This window comes from Fragaria vesca, linkage group LG6 (genome assembly GCF_000184155.1).
Source record: "Fragaria vesca subsp. vesca linkage group LG6, FraVesHawaii_1.0, whole genome shotgun sequence".
NCBI classification, from domain to species: Eukaryota; Viridiplantae; Streptophyta; class Magnoliopsida; order Rosales; family Rosaceae; genus Fragaria; species Fragaria vesca.
The window spans coordinates 1,618,856-1,636,387 of NC_020496.1; the positions used below are offsets into that span (position 1 = coordinate 1,618,856).

At 38.4% G+C, this 17,532-nt stretch overlaps 1 protein-coding gene across 1 annotated transcript; it reads left to right on the forward strand.

Moving 5' to 3' along the window:
• The first annotated feature begins 295 nt into the window (after positions 1–295).
• On the forward strand, positions 296–6,871 carry LOC101304115 (UDP-sugar-dependent glycosyltransferase 52-like). The gene is made up of 14 exons (XM_004304755.1): positions 296–416; positions 506–693; positions 796–1,032; positions 1,956–2,067; positions 2,280–2,450; positions 2,927–2,990; positions 3,315–3,372; positions 3,475–3,652; positions 4,402–4,532; positions 4,909–5,011; positions 5,098–5,174; positions 5,724–5,771; positions 5,860–6,009; positions 6,372–6,871. The coding sequence occupies exons 1-14, from the start codon at positions 296–298 to the stop codon at positions 6,543–6,545; spliced, it is 1,812 nt and encodes a 603-aa protein (XP_004304803.1). The 3' UTR covers positions 6,546–6,871.
• Positions 6,872–17,532: the final 10,661 nt, after the last annotated feature.

Genomic DNA, 17,532 nt, shown 5'->3' on the forward strand with positions numbered 1-17,532 from the left:
TTTATACCGTCGAGAAAATAACATTTGAAATTCAATAAAGAAATAATAAAACTATGCGGGACTGTTTCATCTGTTACAAACCCGACCCGTGAAAGCCTCGTGGGTCGGTTACATTGCTTTTCGCGCCCTCGGAAAACGTGTCCTCACACCAACGCAACCTCCACGTGACTCTCCCTCCTCCTCTCTCCCACTCAACGAGTTAGGCCACCCCATTGGAAATTTGAGATACCTAACTTTCCTAACCGGCATTATATGCCATCATCCTCCACCTCGAGAATCTCCCACTCCCAAATCCATGGCCACCGCGCCTCCCGCCGATCACCGCCGCGCCGATTCCGATAGCTCCTCCGACACTTCCGTCTATCACGACGCGCACCTCGACGGTAACGCCAACGGCAGCAGCAGCTCCTCTTCAGGTTTTGATTATTCGTCTCACTGTAAATGTTTCACTGATTTTTTCTGCGTAACGGTTTTGATTTTTGTGAGTGAAATGTGGATTACGTAGGGTTTACGGAGCGGCGTGTGTCGATAGAAGCCTCCGGAGGAGAATCGTGGAACGCCGGAACCGGAAACGGAAACGGAACCTCGTCGGGTTCGAGTTCCGGTCCGACGAGTCCGAAATTGAGCCAGAGTCAGTCGTTAGCTCTATATCTAACCAGATTCTTCGACGAGAAAATTCCTTTCAGAAAAAAGGTGCTCATTCTCTTCGATTTTTGTTCATTCTCTGCAAATTTGTACGGTTTTAGAGTAAGGAGATTGAAATTTTGTAGTGTTGTTGGTGTTGAACTTGTCCAGCTTAAACATATAGACCGAGTGGCCACGGTTGCGGATAACGGAACTGTACATTTCGACGTTCCGGGGGATGTTAAGCCGCAGTTGCTGGATTTCGGAACCGGAGTTGTTTATGACGAGGAGAGTTCCAGTGCAACAGGAGATGAGGTGCCTGATGTACCTCCGCTGCAAATTGTAATGCTGATTGTTGGTACGAGAGGAGATGTTCAGCCATTTGTTGCTATTGGCAAAAAATTGCAGGTTATATAAGCTTTCTGTGTATGATTTTGTATCATAATGCGTCTGCTTTCTTCCGGAATTGTTGACTTCGGTGTTGGTGATAACGTTCTGGCTACTCTTGATTAGGTTGAGTAATGGGATGCAGTTTTAAATGGAAATAGCAACTGTTTGTGTTTTCTAAGTTCAGTAGCTTTTTATTGCTAGGTTTGTGCCTGTAATTTATTGTTGAAACTGTTGCATGACATTGAGTATGCTGAAAACAAAATCTAACGTCAATGTCTTGGTCTCTTGGAGGATCCTCTTTAAAGGACACTGAATGCGCCCATCCAAATGATATGGCGATTTGTGTTTCTAATTCTATCTCTTTGTAGAAAAAAGAAAGAAGTGATATTATTAAACTGGATAAATAAGTACAAAAGTTGGATATGGATTTCTCAGCTCTCAAAGCCGTATTCCGGAGGACCATTGTTTTCTGAATGATTGATGCTTGATTACCATGAATGCTCTGTCTTTCATATCTTTAACTTTCTCTTAAATCTCACTATCTCTATCTCCAGCTCTCTCTCTCTCTCTCTCNNCTCTCTCTCTCTCTCTCTCTCTCTCTCTCTCTCTCTCTCCACACACACACACCTCATGTCCTTATCTTAGTTCTTTCTCTTCATCTGCATTGCAGTTATAAACTATCTGATGGTTATTTGTAATTAGCTTGTTGTCTTTGTATTCTTACTTCCTCAAATAATTAATCTTGGGATTTCACTATTGAAAAAGGATGGTTTGGGAATGGACTACATGATTTATTAGTCATTTTGCAATTCATCTTTATATTGGCTTTATAAATATGAGTACTTGGAAGATTCCTTCTATATGGAATTGAACTTCACAGGCCAGGACTGATAAGAAAAAAAGAGAGCTGTTAGTTGATGTTATGTTACTTTACTTTGCAGGAATATGGCCATAGGGTTAGGCTAGCAACTCATGCAAATTTCAAAGATTTTGTCCTTACTGCTGGGTTGGAGTTCTTTCCTTTAGGTGGGGACCCAAAAGTTCTTGCTGAATGTAAGTGAATTTTTTTTTTTCCCCTTTTTTCGTTGTTGGATATCCCTTTTTCGTTTTTTTAGTGTCCTTCTGTACTAAAATGGAAAGGTTCTTTGCCCAGCTCCTTATACTCTTGTTTGGTTTGTCCATACGTATGAATTAGATTGTGAGACATGAGTTTTTAGGATTTATAGCCATTTGTAAGCTCAATTAATAGCTTTGTATGTTTACAGATATGGTCAAGAATAAAGGTTTCTTGCCATCAGGACCTTCAGAAGTATCCATTCAGCGGCAGCAAATAAAAGAAATAATTTTTTCTTTACTTCCTGCTTGCAAGGAACCTGATCCTGATTCCAAAGTCCCATTTAAAGCTGAAGCAATAATTGCCAATCCGCCGGCATATGGTTAGAATTTGTCATCTTATTTTTTTGTTTTCAAGAAAACTAAGAGCAAATGGTATATGTGGTTTCTTTAAGCACTGAAATAGTTGACCTTTCTTCACATATTGATATTTTGCAAGCCAATTTGACACATTGTTTCCCTGGAAATGAACTAAAACTTTCTTAGTGAGGGATCTGAGTACTAGACAGTCGATCAAAGGGAAAAAGTGGTAACAAATTGGACTTTAAATCAAATTTTGTACTTATATCTATGAACTATCCTCGGCCAGAAATTATAGTGTTTTTGTTTTCTTCATCATCACCTTTCATTTTGAACCAAACTCCCTTGTGTGACAAATTAGGTCAATGTCTAGAAGTCTAAAGAAGTTATTCAAAAGGCTTCATGCTTATGTTCTATTGGCACAATAATTATTTTAAAGATATTTTTATTTGTCTGCAGTTTGAAATTATTTTGACTAATCTTTGAAATCCTTGTCCAGGGCACTCTCATGTTGCTGAGGCACTAAGAATACCACTTCATATTTTTTTCACAATGCCATGGACGTAAGTATTTCTAATTAACTGTTATCTTGTTATTGTTTAGACTTTCTTTCTGTCTCCATTGTTTGTATAGTGCTATGGGTTTCTCAAAATACACAATAGATATCAGTATAGGGGATGTTCATCACATATCTAAAAGTGTGTTGCTAAATTATTTTACTTTCAGACTTTATCACTTCTCATTTTCAATAGGGACGTTTTGGGTTTAGAATAATAAAACCAGTGCCTCATCCTAAGAGAATATTCTTTCATGTTCATATGTAGCTTCCTATCTTCCATATTAGATTTGTATATGATATTGTTGATAGTTTGCTCATTTTTTCTCAGGCCTACCAGTGAATTCCCTCATCCTCTCTCCCGTGTCAAGCAACCTATTGGATATAGAGTGAGTCTCATATTCTATATCTTACTGATTTTGATCTGTATTGGTGCTTTTGTTGGCCAGTTCTTTATTTCGCTGTTAAATGGATTTTTCTTTTCTTTCCAGCTATCATATCAAATAGTCGATGCATTAATTTGGCTAGGAATTCGAGACATGATAAATGAGTTTAGGAAGAAAATGCTGAAGCTGAGACGTACCACATATTTAAGTGGATACTATAGTACTCCTCCTGACGTTCCCTATGGGTACATATGGAGTCCTCATCTTGTTCCCAAACCTAAAGGTCATATTTAAATCTTTTTCATTCAGATAGAACCTTTATATGAATTGGCATGATATAAGGTCTTGGGTTGTTGGCATACATATAGTGTCACAGTTCTCTTCAGTGCATTGGCCACTAGGTACTGAGGGACCAACAGTTGCTAATAATTGAGGTTGTCATTGTTTGTTCCTCAATATTCCATGAGTTAAAGATCAGCCTGACTGTTCATATGTTCTGTATATGTTGGTAACCTAATTGTCCATTATAAGTAGACTTCATAATGAGTATCTGCTAGGTCTCTCCTCTAGCTTCTGAATGTCTAAGCCAATGTCATTTCTTTGGATTAAAAAAGGTCCTAATTGATGTAATATTGAGTAAGAGTCCCATAATATGTCTTCTGCCATCACTCACATTCTTGGTTAGACTTTCTTTTGGAAGATAAATGAATACATGATTACATAGGGTAGATATATGCCACCTTGACCAGCTAAGAAGAGTAGAAAAGACCTGATAGACCTATTAAATAAGAGAGAGTGTGTGTGTGGGTGGGGGGGACGGGACCAGATAGACTGGACAGGAACATACTACAATTCAAGGTACAGTGCAAGAAAGAGGAAAGAAAATGACTGTAGTTGCTGATGAAATAAACTCTATCACTATCCAAATATCTTGATTTCATATCATCTTCCTTGCTGATGATGAAATACTAAATATAATGCATTGTTTTTCTTGCTGATGATTAATATTCGTAAGTTTTACTTGATTGGCAGATTGGGGGCCTAAGATTGATGTTGTTGGGTTTTGTTTTCTTGACCTTGCTTCAAATTATGAGCCTCCTGATTCACTTGTGAAGTGGCTTGGAGCTGGTGAACAGCCTGTCTATGTTGGATTTGGTAGCCTTGTATGTTTTCCTTCTGTAGCTTTTTCTATTGCCGATTAATATTATTCCTTTTATTATAGTTATATTCCAAGTAGCTCCCTTTTGTCGTCCTTACCCACATAAGTACAAGTTCCTTCACAACCAAAAATTAACATAAAACCCTTGCCTCTCCAAAGAGTGACCGCCTTCATATTTGCACCATCGGTCCTAGGGTTCCATTCATAATAGCTGACAATTGATCCCTTTGTTTAATTTTCTAATATCGATTTGACTGAGGTGTGTTTGATGAGTATGCTTGTGTATTGAACACTAAAGGTTATTAAGCTGATCATTTCATTGAAGTGATAGATTGGCTCGCAAAATGCTAATGTTTTTCTTTTACTATGCGTTGTATTAGCCTCTTCAAGAACCAGAGAAAATGACCAATATTATTATTGAAGCTCTAAAGATTACTGGACAGAGGGGCATTATCAACAAAGGCTGGGGTGGCCTTGGTAATTGTAAGTATTGATTCTTAGATTATTTTTGAGCAAGTGTATATGCATGCTTATCTGGACATGAAACCCATGTATTTTTCTCTTCTCAGCGGTAGAAACAACGGATTCTGTGTACTTGGTGGACAATTGCCCTCATGATTGGCTCTTCCTACGATGCTCTGCCGTGGTAAATTCTTATGCTATTAGTTTATTTTGATTTCGTTCAGATTTTGCGGCAGTGGGTGCTTACTAGATTTATGACAGCTATGTGGTATACTTATTGCAGTGACATGATTTTTAATTCAATTCTGACAATAGAAATAGTCTTGAACATTTTCATTTGAAGCATGTAGCAGCAGTTGCATGTTGTAACGATAACTTGATGTAGTAATAATATATTCATGTGGTCCATAGCAGTCTACTTGTTTTATAGTAGTTCTAAAGTGTTATAGTTTGTCAATTTTGATTTATTAGTGCCAAAAATAAAATAAAAAGGTGAACCACATCAGGTACTAGAAAAACAATAAATGGAATTGTAAGAAGAAATATCTCAAGGAATCTTATTGTGGTAGATACCAAATCAAAGAATGCTAAACTGTAGTTGAACCTATCAGAATGTTCTGTTTCAAAGTTACTGTTACGAGTACCTAAGAGCCAAAAGAAGATCCGATTCTTGTTTCAACATTTCTTTGAGCACATATCTGGTTTCTCAATCGATATATGGAATTCTTTCCAGGTACATCATGGAGGTGCTGGGACAACTGCTGCTGGTTTGAAAGCTGCGGTAACATAACGGCTTATGCTATTCTTTGCAATCTGACATTTGTGAAGGATTCAGCGGCTTACTTTGGTTGTCTTCTGTCTTTTTTTAGTGTCCAACTACAATCGTGCCATTCTTTGGAGACCAGCCATTTTGGGGTGAGAGGGTGCATGCCAGAGGAGTAGGTCCTGCACCAATCCCCGTTGATGAGTTCACACTTGAAAAATTGGTTGATGCCATACGGTTCATGTTAGATCGAAAGGTATTTGCCATTTTCTTTACAATCCATTCAATAGATGTCATTTGCAATGGGTTTGGGTTTCTCACATGTTCAGCACATTGCTTAAACTGAATTTGTGATTCTTAGTTACAATATTGCATGTAATTTTAACATGCATATTCTAACGTCTGTGGTGGCAAAAACTTCAAACTTGCAATCTTTTATAAACACTACTGACCAAATGTAAACATTTATAGCAAACATGAATTAATGTAAACACATAACATACAATAGATTATCATTTCTAGTTAGTAAATTATCAAAAGGAAGTATTAGTCATAAATACTCTAGCTTGTTTATATATCATTATACACCTAGCCTCAATGCAATTCAAATTCATGCAGGTTAAAGAGCGTGCTGTTGAAATTGCCAAAGCAATGGAGAATGAAGATGGGGTCGCCGGAGCAGTGAAGGCCTTTCATAAGCACTTTCCTAGCAATAAATCTCAGTATGAGTTGATGCCGGCACGGAAAGGGCATTTTTCTATCAGGCGATGTTTTGGCTACTCCTATTCATGATTCTCATTCACGATCTCATGCATCAATACGTTGGCTGGTCTTTGTTTTGATTTGCCAATTCCATGGCTGTCATCGCCTTCTCCCCGTCACGCCGAAGTATGCAGTGAATCATCAAAATCAACACTTCAGTGCAGTCGTGTCGATTCGTTATTATTATTTTCGGGTCAAATTGTGAGTTTCCAACTTCAAATTGGCATAGGGTATTATTCAAAAGGACTAGCTGATTAGAAATTAAATAAGATCAGAATCATGTATTATTACAACTGAACAACAAGTATACACCCGTTATGATTATAAACTTGTACTGCACTCTGCTCTTCGGCCTCTCCGGAAGTCCCCAAGAGAATCAAAACCAACATGAAAGCCAATATAATCAAGTGGAACTCCAGTAAACAAAGAAAAACAAAATGGAAATTTAGCTCATCATCAAAGTGATCTTCATAGCACATGGCAGATTGAGCTCCTCTGTTTTTCTTGTAATCACTGATTAAAGGAGCCTCCAAGTAACATGTCATCTTGGACTTGTCTTCCCAACTCGGCCAAATGAACTTGGTGATCTTAATTGCCGAAGGGGATTGGTAATTGTTTCGACGATAGAGCTCAACAACAATATCGTAACCATCTCCAACGTCGCAATTCTTAAGCCTGCAAAGATCTTCAGTCCTATCAAAGATCATCAGTTGTTGTCCTTTCAACGACAGTGTCATTTTAGTTGTATTCTTTTTCCCTTGGTAAAAAGAGCTCAAGTTCGCCATGCCAAACCTCTGCTGCTTGTAATAAGCTAGCACTTGAACATTGTCATAGTAGATACCGTAGTTTTCGTTTGGATTACCGACTGCGATGTTGAGGTTAAGCTGGTAGTGAAGAATAGTTGCACTAAAATTGTTGGTGGTGGTGGCGGTACTAAATAAGTTGAACTCGGCAAGTGAAGCATGAGTAACGTCAGAAAAAGCAATGTAGGGTCGTGTGAAGAGTATAAGAAGCATAACAGCAAAAACAGTGAGAATGATAAGCGTGAGGAGGCTGAGGATGCCTTTGAGTTCAAAAAGGAAGCCGTTTGCATTGTTAGAATCAGCGTCGACCTTGGCCATGGATGAGATTATGAGAATGCTTAACAAAAACAGAAATGGCCGAAGATTAGTGGAAGAATGATTCAGATTAAACTACCTTCCCAACAACATAGGCCGAGCTATTTATACACAGAACTAGGAAGAACGATCTTAGCTTAGAATGAAAAGGGTAGTCTTTATAGAAACAATGTTTACCCAGAGCCAGTGGGACCTTCAGAAAAAAGGAAAGACTTTCCCAATTCCTTTCGGGAAAGGAAAAAAAAACTATCCAATTTCAATTGGGAAACCTACTGATCCTCATCTGAATAGGATTAATGGAGAAGTGTATATAAAAGTACATAACCACCAATCTCTTAATCCATTTCAGCGATGGCATCTACCGAGATCTTCACTCTGAAAACCTTCTTCAAAATGGAGAACCCAAAACACCCAAAGGCAGCAACTCTCCAAATCCGCCTGAAACATAGACACAGAGTTCATCAGCAACCTCTAAACGACGCCGGATCTCCGACCACTTACGAAGTGTCATTTCCAGATGTGACCAGCGAGTGTTTTGCAATGCCACCCCACGTCCTAGATCTCCCCCGGTTACGGCGACGCTGCATCCTCGAAGCACTCGCCAGCGTGCAGATTGACAAGTCTCTTAGCGAGTGTTTGTGGCCAAGACTAGACAAGTTTGTGGTAGAAAAAACACAGGCTTTTGGGATCATGGGATTTGCGGTGGTGGCGGAGATTGAAGTCAAAAAGATAGAGGGACTGGTGGATGAAACAGACCCATCTCCGGTTCTGGTACGACAACGGCGTTATGGTTAGACGCAAAAGGTGATGTATGTGATCCTAGAAGGAGGTGTAGTGTGGTGGCTGCTTTGGACAGAAAGAAGAGTGCGTGATGGCTGCTGAAGAATAATTCTTCTTAATTTTGTTTCATGAAAACATGAATGAAAGAAAGTAGATATAGCTGCTTAATGTGATTTTGTTCTCCTCAAGTTCACTTTGTTTCAGTGAACGCCACTGTACATATATGGTTTAAATTGTTGAAGAATGAACATGATATGCAAGAAAAATTAGAGTTTCTTTTTCCGAATACGTATATGGAAAGCATTAGTTGTTGAAAGTAATCCAGAGTTCCAGACTCAGTAATCCAAATTCACATTTGGCAAGAAAACATACAAAAATCACATGTTATCTATCTACACTTGCAGAGAAAAGTCAGAAAACATTCAAAAGGAATACTAGCAATTATATGAATCATGAAATCGGCACTTGGTAGAATGAAAAGCAGCAGCAGGGGCAGATTGTGATCCATTCTGCAGAGGAACCTGCTTCAAGTCACATGTGAAGCAGATTTGGTCTCCGAAAGAACGGCGATCCGATAGGTACCAGTTGACTGACTTGACCTTGTTAATCGGAAGATAAAGCTTGACGAGAATGCTGTAGACGTCAGACCCAGCTGAATCATCACCGGTACTAATAATGTCCTCGCTCCCGCTCCAGTTTCAACGACGGCGTCGGAAGAGTCGTCGTGTTCTTTGGCGGTAGGTGAAAGCCAGCCATGCTGGCCAATGCAGACGTGTTGCGGTATTCTGCGACGACTAGAGCCCTCCCGAAGTAGATGTGGAAATACTTGTTGCGATATCCAAGGGTGATGTTGAGGTCGAGATTGTAGTTGTTGCACTTAGTAATGTTGAACTCGTCGGTGAAGGATGCATCAGTTACAGCCATCTTTAGGTCATCTGGTGTGGGATTACGTTGTAGGTCGACACAAATAAGAGCTATGCATACAAAAGCACCGACGGCGACGGTAGTCATGATACAAATACAAACCATAGCCCCCACACTACAATTGAGCGACCAGCAGCTATCATACCTTCTCTCGTGTCCAATTGTGCGTGCCATTCTTGTGGAGCTAGCTAATAGATTGTTATGAATGCCTCAGGCCGGACATCCTAGAGGTATATATAAGCTAGATCTGTCAAGGAGTAAAAGCACATTCTTCCTTAACGGATCGGAGATCGACTAAATCACTAATTCCTGATCATAGAGTAACTTCGAAAACAGGCCTCGCTCAACAATGATTTGAGCATATTAGGCTTACTGGAATACGTATATGAAAAGAACTAGTTTTGTTGACTGTAAACCAATTAACACGATGAAAAAGATCCGTCGTCTCCGGTTCTGGTACAAAAATGGCGTAGTGGGTTAGACGTACGCCAAAGGTGATGTTTGTGATCGATCTCGTATAAGGAGCAGCTAGGTGTAGTTTGGTGGCTGCTTTGGACAGAAATTAAGAGGAGTGTGTGATGAGTTTGCTGGAGAATAATCGAGATTCTTCGAAGAATTCTTTTGTAGTTAAGCTTTATGAAACCATGCATGAATTATTAGAAAAATTAGATACCATTAGTTGTTGTTGTTTGTTGTTGTCTTTTTCTTCTTCTTCTTTTTTTTTTTTTTTTTTTTTTTTTCAAGTTTAGTTTCACGGAACCCGTACCCTACATGGGTTATATTGCTGAATAATGGAGATGATATGCAAGACAAATTAAAGTTAAACATTTAATTAAGATAGATAGATAAATAGACCAATAGCTAGTGACGGAACTGACGATACATATATTTCCATATATCCTATCGACCATTATGTAATAAGCAAAGTTTACGATTATTTGTTTACGATTGTAAATGAATCAAATTACAGAGGGGAATAAACTTCATCTACGATGTTTACGATGAAAAAAGAAACTTCAATAAGGCTAGATTAAACATGATTGTAACTATATATTTCGGTGGTATTCATCTTAATTGGCGCGCACTCGGTAGTATTGAAAGCATGAACATAGTTTGATCCACGAATGTTCAAAGCTGCAGGAACTTTCAAGTCACATACGTAGAGATGTATACCGCTTTGCCAATCGTTCCTCCTCATAATAATGGAGATGGACTTGTACGTCTTTGGAAGATAGAGCTTGACGACAATGTCGTAGTGATAATTCCCAGCTGCATCATCATCAACAATATCAGTACTGTTATTCCCATGCTGCAGTTTCAACAATGGCGTCAGAAGAGTAGTACTCTTTTCGAGTTGGTGTAAAGTATCGACACTAGCCACAGCAGACTTGTTGTTGTAACGGGCGACGACTTGTGCGTTGTCGTAATAGATCTGGAAATACTCGTTTCGGTTTTCAAGGGCGATAGTTAGGGCAAGATTATAGTTGTCGGAGTTGAGTCGAGTGAGGGAGGCATCTGTTACGTGGATCTTTAAGGGATCTGGTGCGGTATCGCGTTTCATAAGGAAAACGATGACCCGATCACCAATACCAAGTAGAGCATCATGGCGAGATGAAAGAACAAATTCCACCTGGTTTGTGGCTTAGAACCTGTTACATATAGAACGCATAGTTAATTAGATTTGACATGATCATGATTCATGCTGCGATATATAGATCGATCGAGACACTAATTAAATCAATTACATGAGATGAAGAAAATTTACTGACCTCGTTGAGACATGGTGATGAAAAATCTTATGAGGCTGAGATTATGAATAGCGTGCTTATTTACTAATTAGTACGTATAGCATATATAGACCCTCGAGCACCTCTCAGAAATTAAAGGAGACTAAATCCTTAACTATCATAATGTACCAAGTCATTATGGAAAACCTGATATCCACGTCCAACGTACTCTTATAGGAATAGATCTCCCAAGTCATCTACAACAATGATTCTAATTTATCAGAATGAACTAGAACTAATCTTTCTATTCTGATAATAATAAGAATACCTAAAAAATTCGCTCTGACTTCTCCGGAGTTGAGGAAAACTAAACCCTAGGTTTCGTGCGCAGGGCGGCGGCGACGTCTGCATCGGCTTCAGTTTCTTTGGGAAGGGATCTCGTGCGACGTGTATGTCTGGTCGGGTTTGACCGACGAAGGTGTTTCCTGTGCAGAGGGAGCAGATCTCAACGAGGGTCTGGGCGGTTCTGTTGTGACGGTGAGCGGCGGAGGGCTATGAAGGCTACTGTCTTTGGATTTGGAGTGTAGTATCTGGTCTTACCACAGATCGGATCAAAAGCTCTCTTCTGTAGCTCCCAGTAGAGGCTTCTTTCGTGTAGGTGCGCGGAGGAGATTTCTAGATCTTGTTTCTCAACGGCTGCGCTCGTAATAGCAGAGGTTGAAGGCGGCAAAGACTTTGACTGGCGAGGGCAGCGACGACCTTCACCGGTGGCACTTGCAGAAGATGCGGCAGGTCGGAGATCATGTGGTCCAGGGCTGAAGAGTCACCGGATTGATACGGTGGTGGGTGACTCCTCCGGCAAGCACGATACCGGCTCGAGCCACACGAGAGAGAGGTAGGGATTTGGGCCAGGCTGTAGTCCTATATGGGCTGGGGTTTAAGCCTTTTTCTTTCCTTCTGTCTTTAGTTTGGATTGGGCCTGAATTGGGCTTCTTGGTAGAGTATTAAATCCCTACATAACCTATTAACCTACCCTTTTTTTTAATGGAAAGGTATACCATAAGGGTTTTAGGCCTCAATTCATTGACCTGGGGTATTTTAGTTAGTTATATAGGTTATTGCTTTTTAGGCCAAAATAAAGTCCTCTTGAACATTAGTTTTTGAATTAGTTTTTTCTTTGCAGCTTTTATAAGCTCTTTCAGATTGTATCAAAGCTATACTCTTAGTTGACTAGCTGTTTGAACTTGTATTAGAGTTTAATTCTCGCTTGTCCTATTTGTAGTTTTAACATATAGGCTTTATACCCCCTGGAGTAACATCCATTTCCATTAAAAAACAAAAATCTTTCTATTTTGATAACTCGTTCTACAAGAACTATGCTAGCTATACATGTAGGGACGTATCCATGAATTGTATGTGGGGTGGGCTAAATTTTTATCATTTGGGCGACGGCCACATTATTTTTTTCAGATGTCTCCGAAATTTTTTTTGATGTCTCCATAGCTTAACGATAAATAAAAGGAAAAATTGAAATTAGTGAAAAAAAAAGAGAAAGAAAAACAAAAAACGGAAGAAAAGGAAATTAAAATTGGTAAAAGAAAGAAAAAATGAGTGAAAGAAGAGAAAAATAGAAACAAAATTCAACAAGGGGAAGAAAAATTGGAAGAAGGAGAAAAAGAACGAGAAAAAAACACATAAAAATTTTGGCAAGGTGAAAAGGTAAAATCTCTCCAAGGAAGAAAAAATGAGTGACACTTCAAACAAAAAAAAAGAGTGAAAGAAGAGGAAAATAGAAACAAAATTCAAAAAGGGGTGTATTTAGTGAATGAGTCGTGTATTTAGTGAATAAGTTGTGTATTCAAATAAGGGCATTATAGGAAGTTTGAGTATGTGTATCTAGTAAAATATTAAAACAGTAAAGTTAATAGGTGGTGTATTCAGTATCAGATGTGTATCTAGTAATTAGGGATGTGTTAATAAAATTTCCCAAAAACAAAACATATCAGAAATTCCTAAATACCTTGTTTTTGTTTGTCTGTTTAGATATTGATGATGTGATTAAGATGTTACAAATGTTTTATTATCCATAGTTTTCAAATTAAAATTTAAAATGTTCTTATCCTTTTGTTTACGTGACTGTGGGCGTATAAGTAGCTAGGTGTCTTTAGGGCAATGCAAAGAGAAATTTGTAGCTTGTGGGATGATTTGGGTATCGACTCTATCGTTGTCGGTTTGCATTATTGTGAAACTAAAATCAGAGACAAAGAAGCTACGCCTATTAAGTATTACGATTTGAGTTCTTATAATTCATTTAGTTTTTGTCATGCCTATGGGGATGTCAATGTGAACACTAAACTCATCAGCTATGCCCAGTGGCGGATCTAGGATGTAAATTTTGTCTAGGCTAATTAGAGTAGCCAAAACGAATTTTTGTTGTTGTCAATATTGTTTCCAAGATTTTGACTTTTGGTCAAAACTATACTTAAATCATGAAGAGATAAGAAAAGTGGGGAAGAAAATGAGAAGGAAGGTAAGAGATAGTAATTGAAAATAGGACAAGTTTGTAGTAGAAGGAGAAAAAAACACAGAAGAAAAAGAAAAGAGGAAGAGAACATCAGAAAAAATAGGGGAGTAGCAGAACTCGAACCCGGGTGTTCTTGTTTGTAAGCGAATGACTTAACCAACTCAACTACATAGAGAACATTTAAAGTGTAACTCCATGACATATTAAGGAGATATAATTTGTATATGCCCTATAAATTAATTTAGGGTTGCTGCACCTCAAAATAAAACAGCAATTTTCATAACAAACGAGAACCCGAGAGTCTGATCGAGGGGGAGATCTGATCGAGAGTAGCGAAGAGGAGAGCACCGAGAGTCTGAGATGTCGTCGACGGGAAGGAGAGGACGCTCTCTTGATGTGAGGGGTGGTGGAAGGGGAAGGTCGGAGAGTCGAGGCGGCGGACGTGGAGATTCTGCGGTGGCTCGCGGCGGCTCGCCCGGGAATTTCTGTGGTGGATCGCGGCGGCGCTCTTGACTGCCGTTCTCAGAGCCCGGGACGATTCAATTCTCCCTCAAAAAGATCCGAGGCTGTGAAAGGAGGTAAAAACCACACCTGAATCTCTTGTTTACCTAATTAAGTTGCAAAGGCAGTACTAACACTCGTAATCGTGTCTGATGTATTAGGCGCCTCTCGTTCTCAGAATCAGAGCCCAGCTGCGGCGAAATCCAAGTCCTCTACAAAAAGCGCAGCCAAATGGGAATTTCATGAAGGTAAAACTCCACATCTCAATCTCAGTGTGTTGCATCAGTCAGTCAGTTGTGAATTTATGGGTAGCTTCATGTAATTATACTTTTAACACTAGTTTACATTGATTAGGCTGTGGCTCTCGTCTTTTCGCTTGCATTTTGCCTACTTGTTTTTGAATTGCGATATGTTTTGCTTGTGATTCGGTTGTGTGAAAGTTTCATTGTTCACCTCTGTTGTGGTTAAGAAGTTGATATTATGCTCTGCATCTGATTTCGATACTTCTTTTCGAATTTCTTGTGATTCGCTTGTGTGCAAGTGTCATTGTTCATCTCTCTTGTGGTTAAGGAGTTGATTTTATGCTCTGAATTTGATTTCTATAACAGGATTTCAACATTGTCGGTGTGCATTAATAACAAGTTGATGCTAAGATTCTAGACTTGATCGCTATCATAAAACTTGTTAATAAACCATGGGAGTGTGAATGCTTAGTTGTTAGAGAAGGGGAAGTGTGATTTTGTTACTGCTAATACCTTGGTTAGACAACTGTACTCTCCCAAAAGTTATGATGTTAGGGATGAACAATGTATATCAACTTTGATGATGTCACGTTTTATATGATTTTAAGTGCAATCATTTCTGTTTTATATGCTAAAAAGATTGCAATGCATGTTTTTCGTCTTAAAACATCACCTGACATCATGTTCACGATATGAGGAAACCTAAAAAACGTTTATTTTAAAACTACTAGTACGGAAGACTTTATTGAATAATGGATCTTGTTAGTTCTTATATTCCTATCTATTTACTAGATTATTGCATATAACTGCTTACGTGGTTGTTGTTTTACGACATTGATTTCTATTGGTTCTTCTAGCTTAGGATTATTGCTTGGTAACCCCTGGTTGACAACCATAAGGACAAAATCTCCCGCGTTTTCAAATATTCTCAGATGAAGGAAGAAGTCACGTATTTTGGGGTTTCACTTGAGAAATTTAATAAATTATCATACCCTCAAAATTACTACAAACCTACCAAAGTCTTTTGGGCTAATCCAAATCCGAGCACCATCAATGCTGCTGATCCAAATCAGGACACAACTAAATGATAGTTTTTATCTGTTTCAAAGACGCCAAAACCTCATAACTCTAAGGTGCCACATAAATAATGTCTTTCGGAAACGAAAAACACATGAAATTTTTCATACTTCTACAAGCAAAAGAAATCTTATGTTGTCGAGTGAGGGGCCTAGCTCTCATGAAAAAAATGTCTCGATCTGTCTTTAACTGAAACTTTACCAGATGGACATGGTAATTCCTCTCTAACTTGGTCAAAGGATGTCCAAAACCCCCCTCTGCAATATTCTTCACTCTCTTACTACAAATCAAAAAGTCCACAAATTTCAATACTAAGTCTATTCATATTATAGATGGTCATGAGATAGGTGGTTAATTTCGCGTGATTAAATGACTCAAATATATGTGTTTTTAAAACTATATTTAATTTTTAATATGAATAGACTTAGTACGAAAAGTTTAGAAGAAATTATTAGATGGTTTAAAACCAATAGTTTTAAAAACACATATACCTGAGTCATTTAATCACGCGAAATTAACCATTTATCTCATGACCACCCATAATATGAATAGAGTTAGTACTGAAATTTGTGGACTCTTTGATTTGTAGTAAGAGAGTGAAGAATATTGCAGAGGGGGGTTTTTGACATCCTCTGACCGAGATAGAGGGGAATTACCACGTCCATCTGGTAAAGTTTCAGTCAAAGGCAGATCGAGATATTTTTTTCATGAGAGCTAGACCCCTCACTCGGCAACATAAGATTCCTTTTGCTGATAGAAGTAGGAAAAATTTCAGGTGTTTTTCGTTTCCGAAAGACATTATTTATGTGGCACCTCAGAGTTATGAGGTTTTGGCGTCTTTGAAACAGGTAAAAACTATCATTCAGTTGTGTCATGATTTGGATCAGCAGCATTGGTGGTGCTCGGATTTGGATTAGCCCAAAAGACTTTGGTAGGTTTATAGTAATTTTGAGGGTCCGATACTTTATTAAATTTCTTAAGTGAAACCCCAAAATACGTGACTTCTTCTTTTATCTGAGAATATTTGGAAACGCGGGAGATTTTGTCCTTATGGTTGTCAACCAGGGGTTACCAAGCAGTAATCCTAAGCTAGAAGAACCAATAGAAATCAATGTCGTAAAACAATCACGTAAGCAGTTATATGCAATAATCTAGTAAATAGATAGGAACTAACAAGATCCATTGTTCAATAAAGTCTTCCACACTAGTATTTTTAAAATAAACGTTTTTTAGGTTTCTTCATATCGGGAATATGATGTTTTAAGACGAAAAACATGTATTACAATCTTTTTAGCATATAAAACAGAGACGGTTTGCATTTAAAATCATATAGAATGTGACATCATCAAAGTCGATATACATTGTCCATCCCTAATATCATAACTTTTGGGTGAGTACAGTTGTAACCAAGGTATTAGCGGTAACAAAATCAGACACTTCCCCTTCTCTAACAATTAAGCATTCACACTCATTTGGATCGGCACTTTTGGACTCCTTTGGATCAACAACATTGGACTCATTCGGATCGGCAACATTGGTGGTGCTCGGATTTGGATCAGCGCAAAGGACCTTGGTAGGTTTGTAGTGATTTTGAGGGTCTGATATAATTTCTCTAATGGAAACCCCAAAATACTTGACTTCTTCATTTATCTTTGGAAACGTGGAAGATTTTGTCCTTGCTCTCATACTTATTTCACCAACTATGAAATTAACTATTTATATTGATGACTTGAGATATATAACTTCAAATACGTACAGTCACTGTTGCACTGTACAAAGGGGAAGAAGAATCGAAAGATTGTTTTGAATTCGCTCGGAGAAGATTTTTGTTTGGTTTTGGGTCATAATTTTAGACTGACAACACGTAATTATGATTTTTTTTGAGAAAATTACATAGTAGTACATAACCAAATTTAAAAACACAAAAAACCCACTTATAATAATTTTTAGACAAATTAAGACATCAGTTTTTGGCCCATAAGTCATAGTACCAGGCCTGCAACAAAACTGTGATACAAATCACCAAAATGCCCACTCTTTACAATAAAATTGCACACATTCTACCATACCTATACCTATACCTTCTCCTCCACACTTCAATTTGATTTAATCTCTCTCTCTCTC

Excerpts from the sequence above, each read along its gene's own strand:
- LOC101304115 (XM_004304755.1), top strand. The coding sequence starts at position 296 with ATGGCCACCGCGCCTCCCGCCGATCACCGCCGCGCCGATTCCGATAGC. Across the intron at positions 4,533-4,908 it reads ATGTTGGATTTGGTAGCCTT|CCTCTTCAAGAACCAGAGAA; the intron begins GTATGTTTTCCT and ends GCGTTGTATTAG. Across the intron at positions 5,012-5,097 it reads CTGGGGTGGCCTTGGTAATT|CGGTAGAAACAACGGATTCT; the intron begins GTAAGTATTGAT and ends TTCTCTTCTCAG.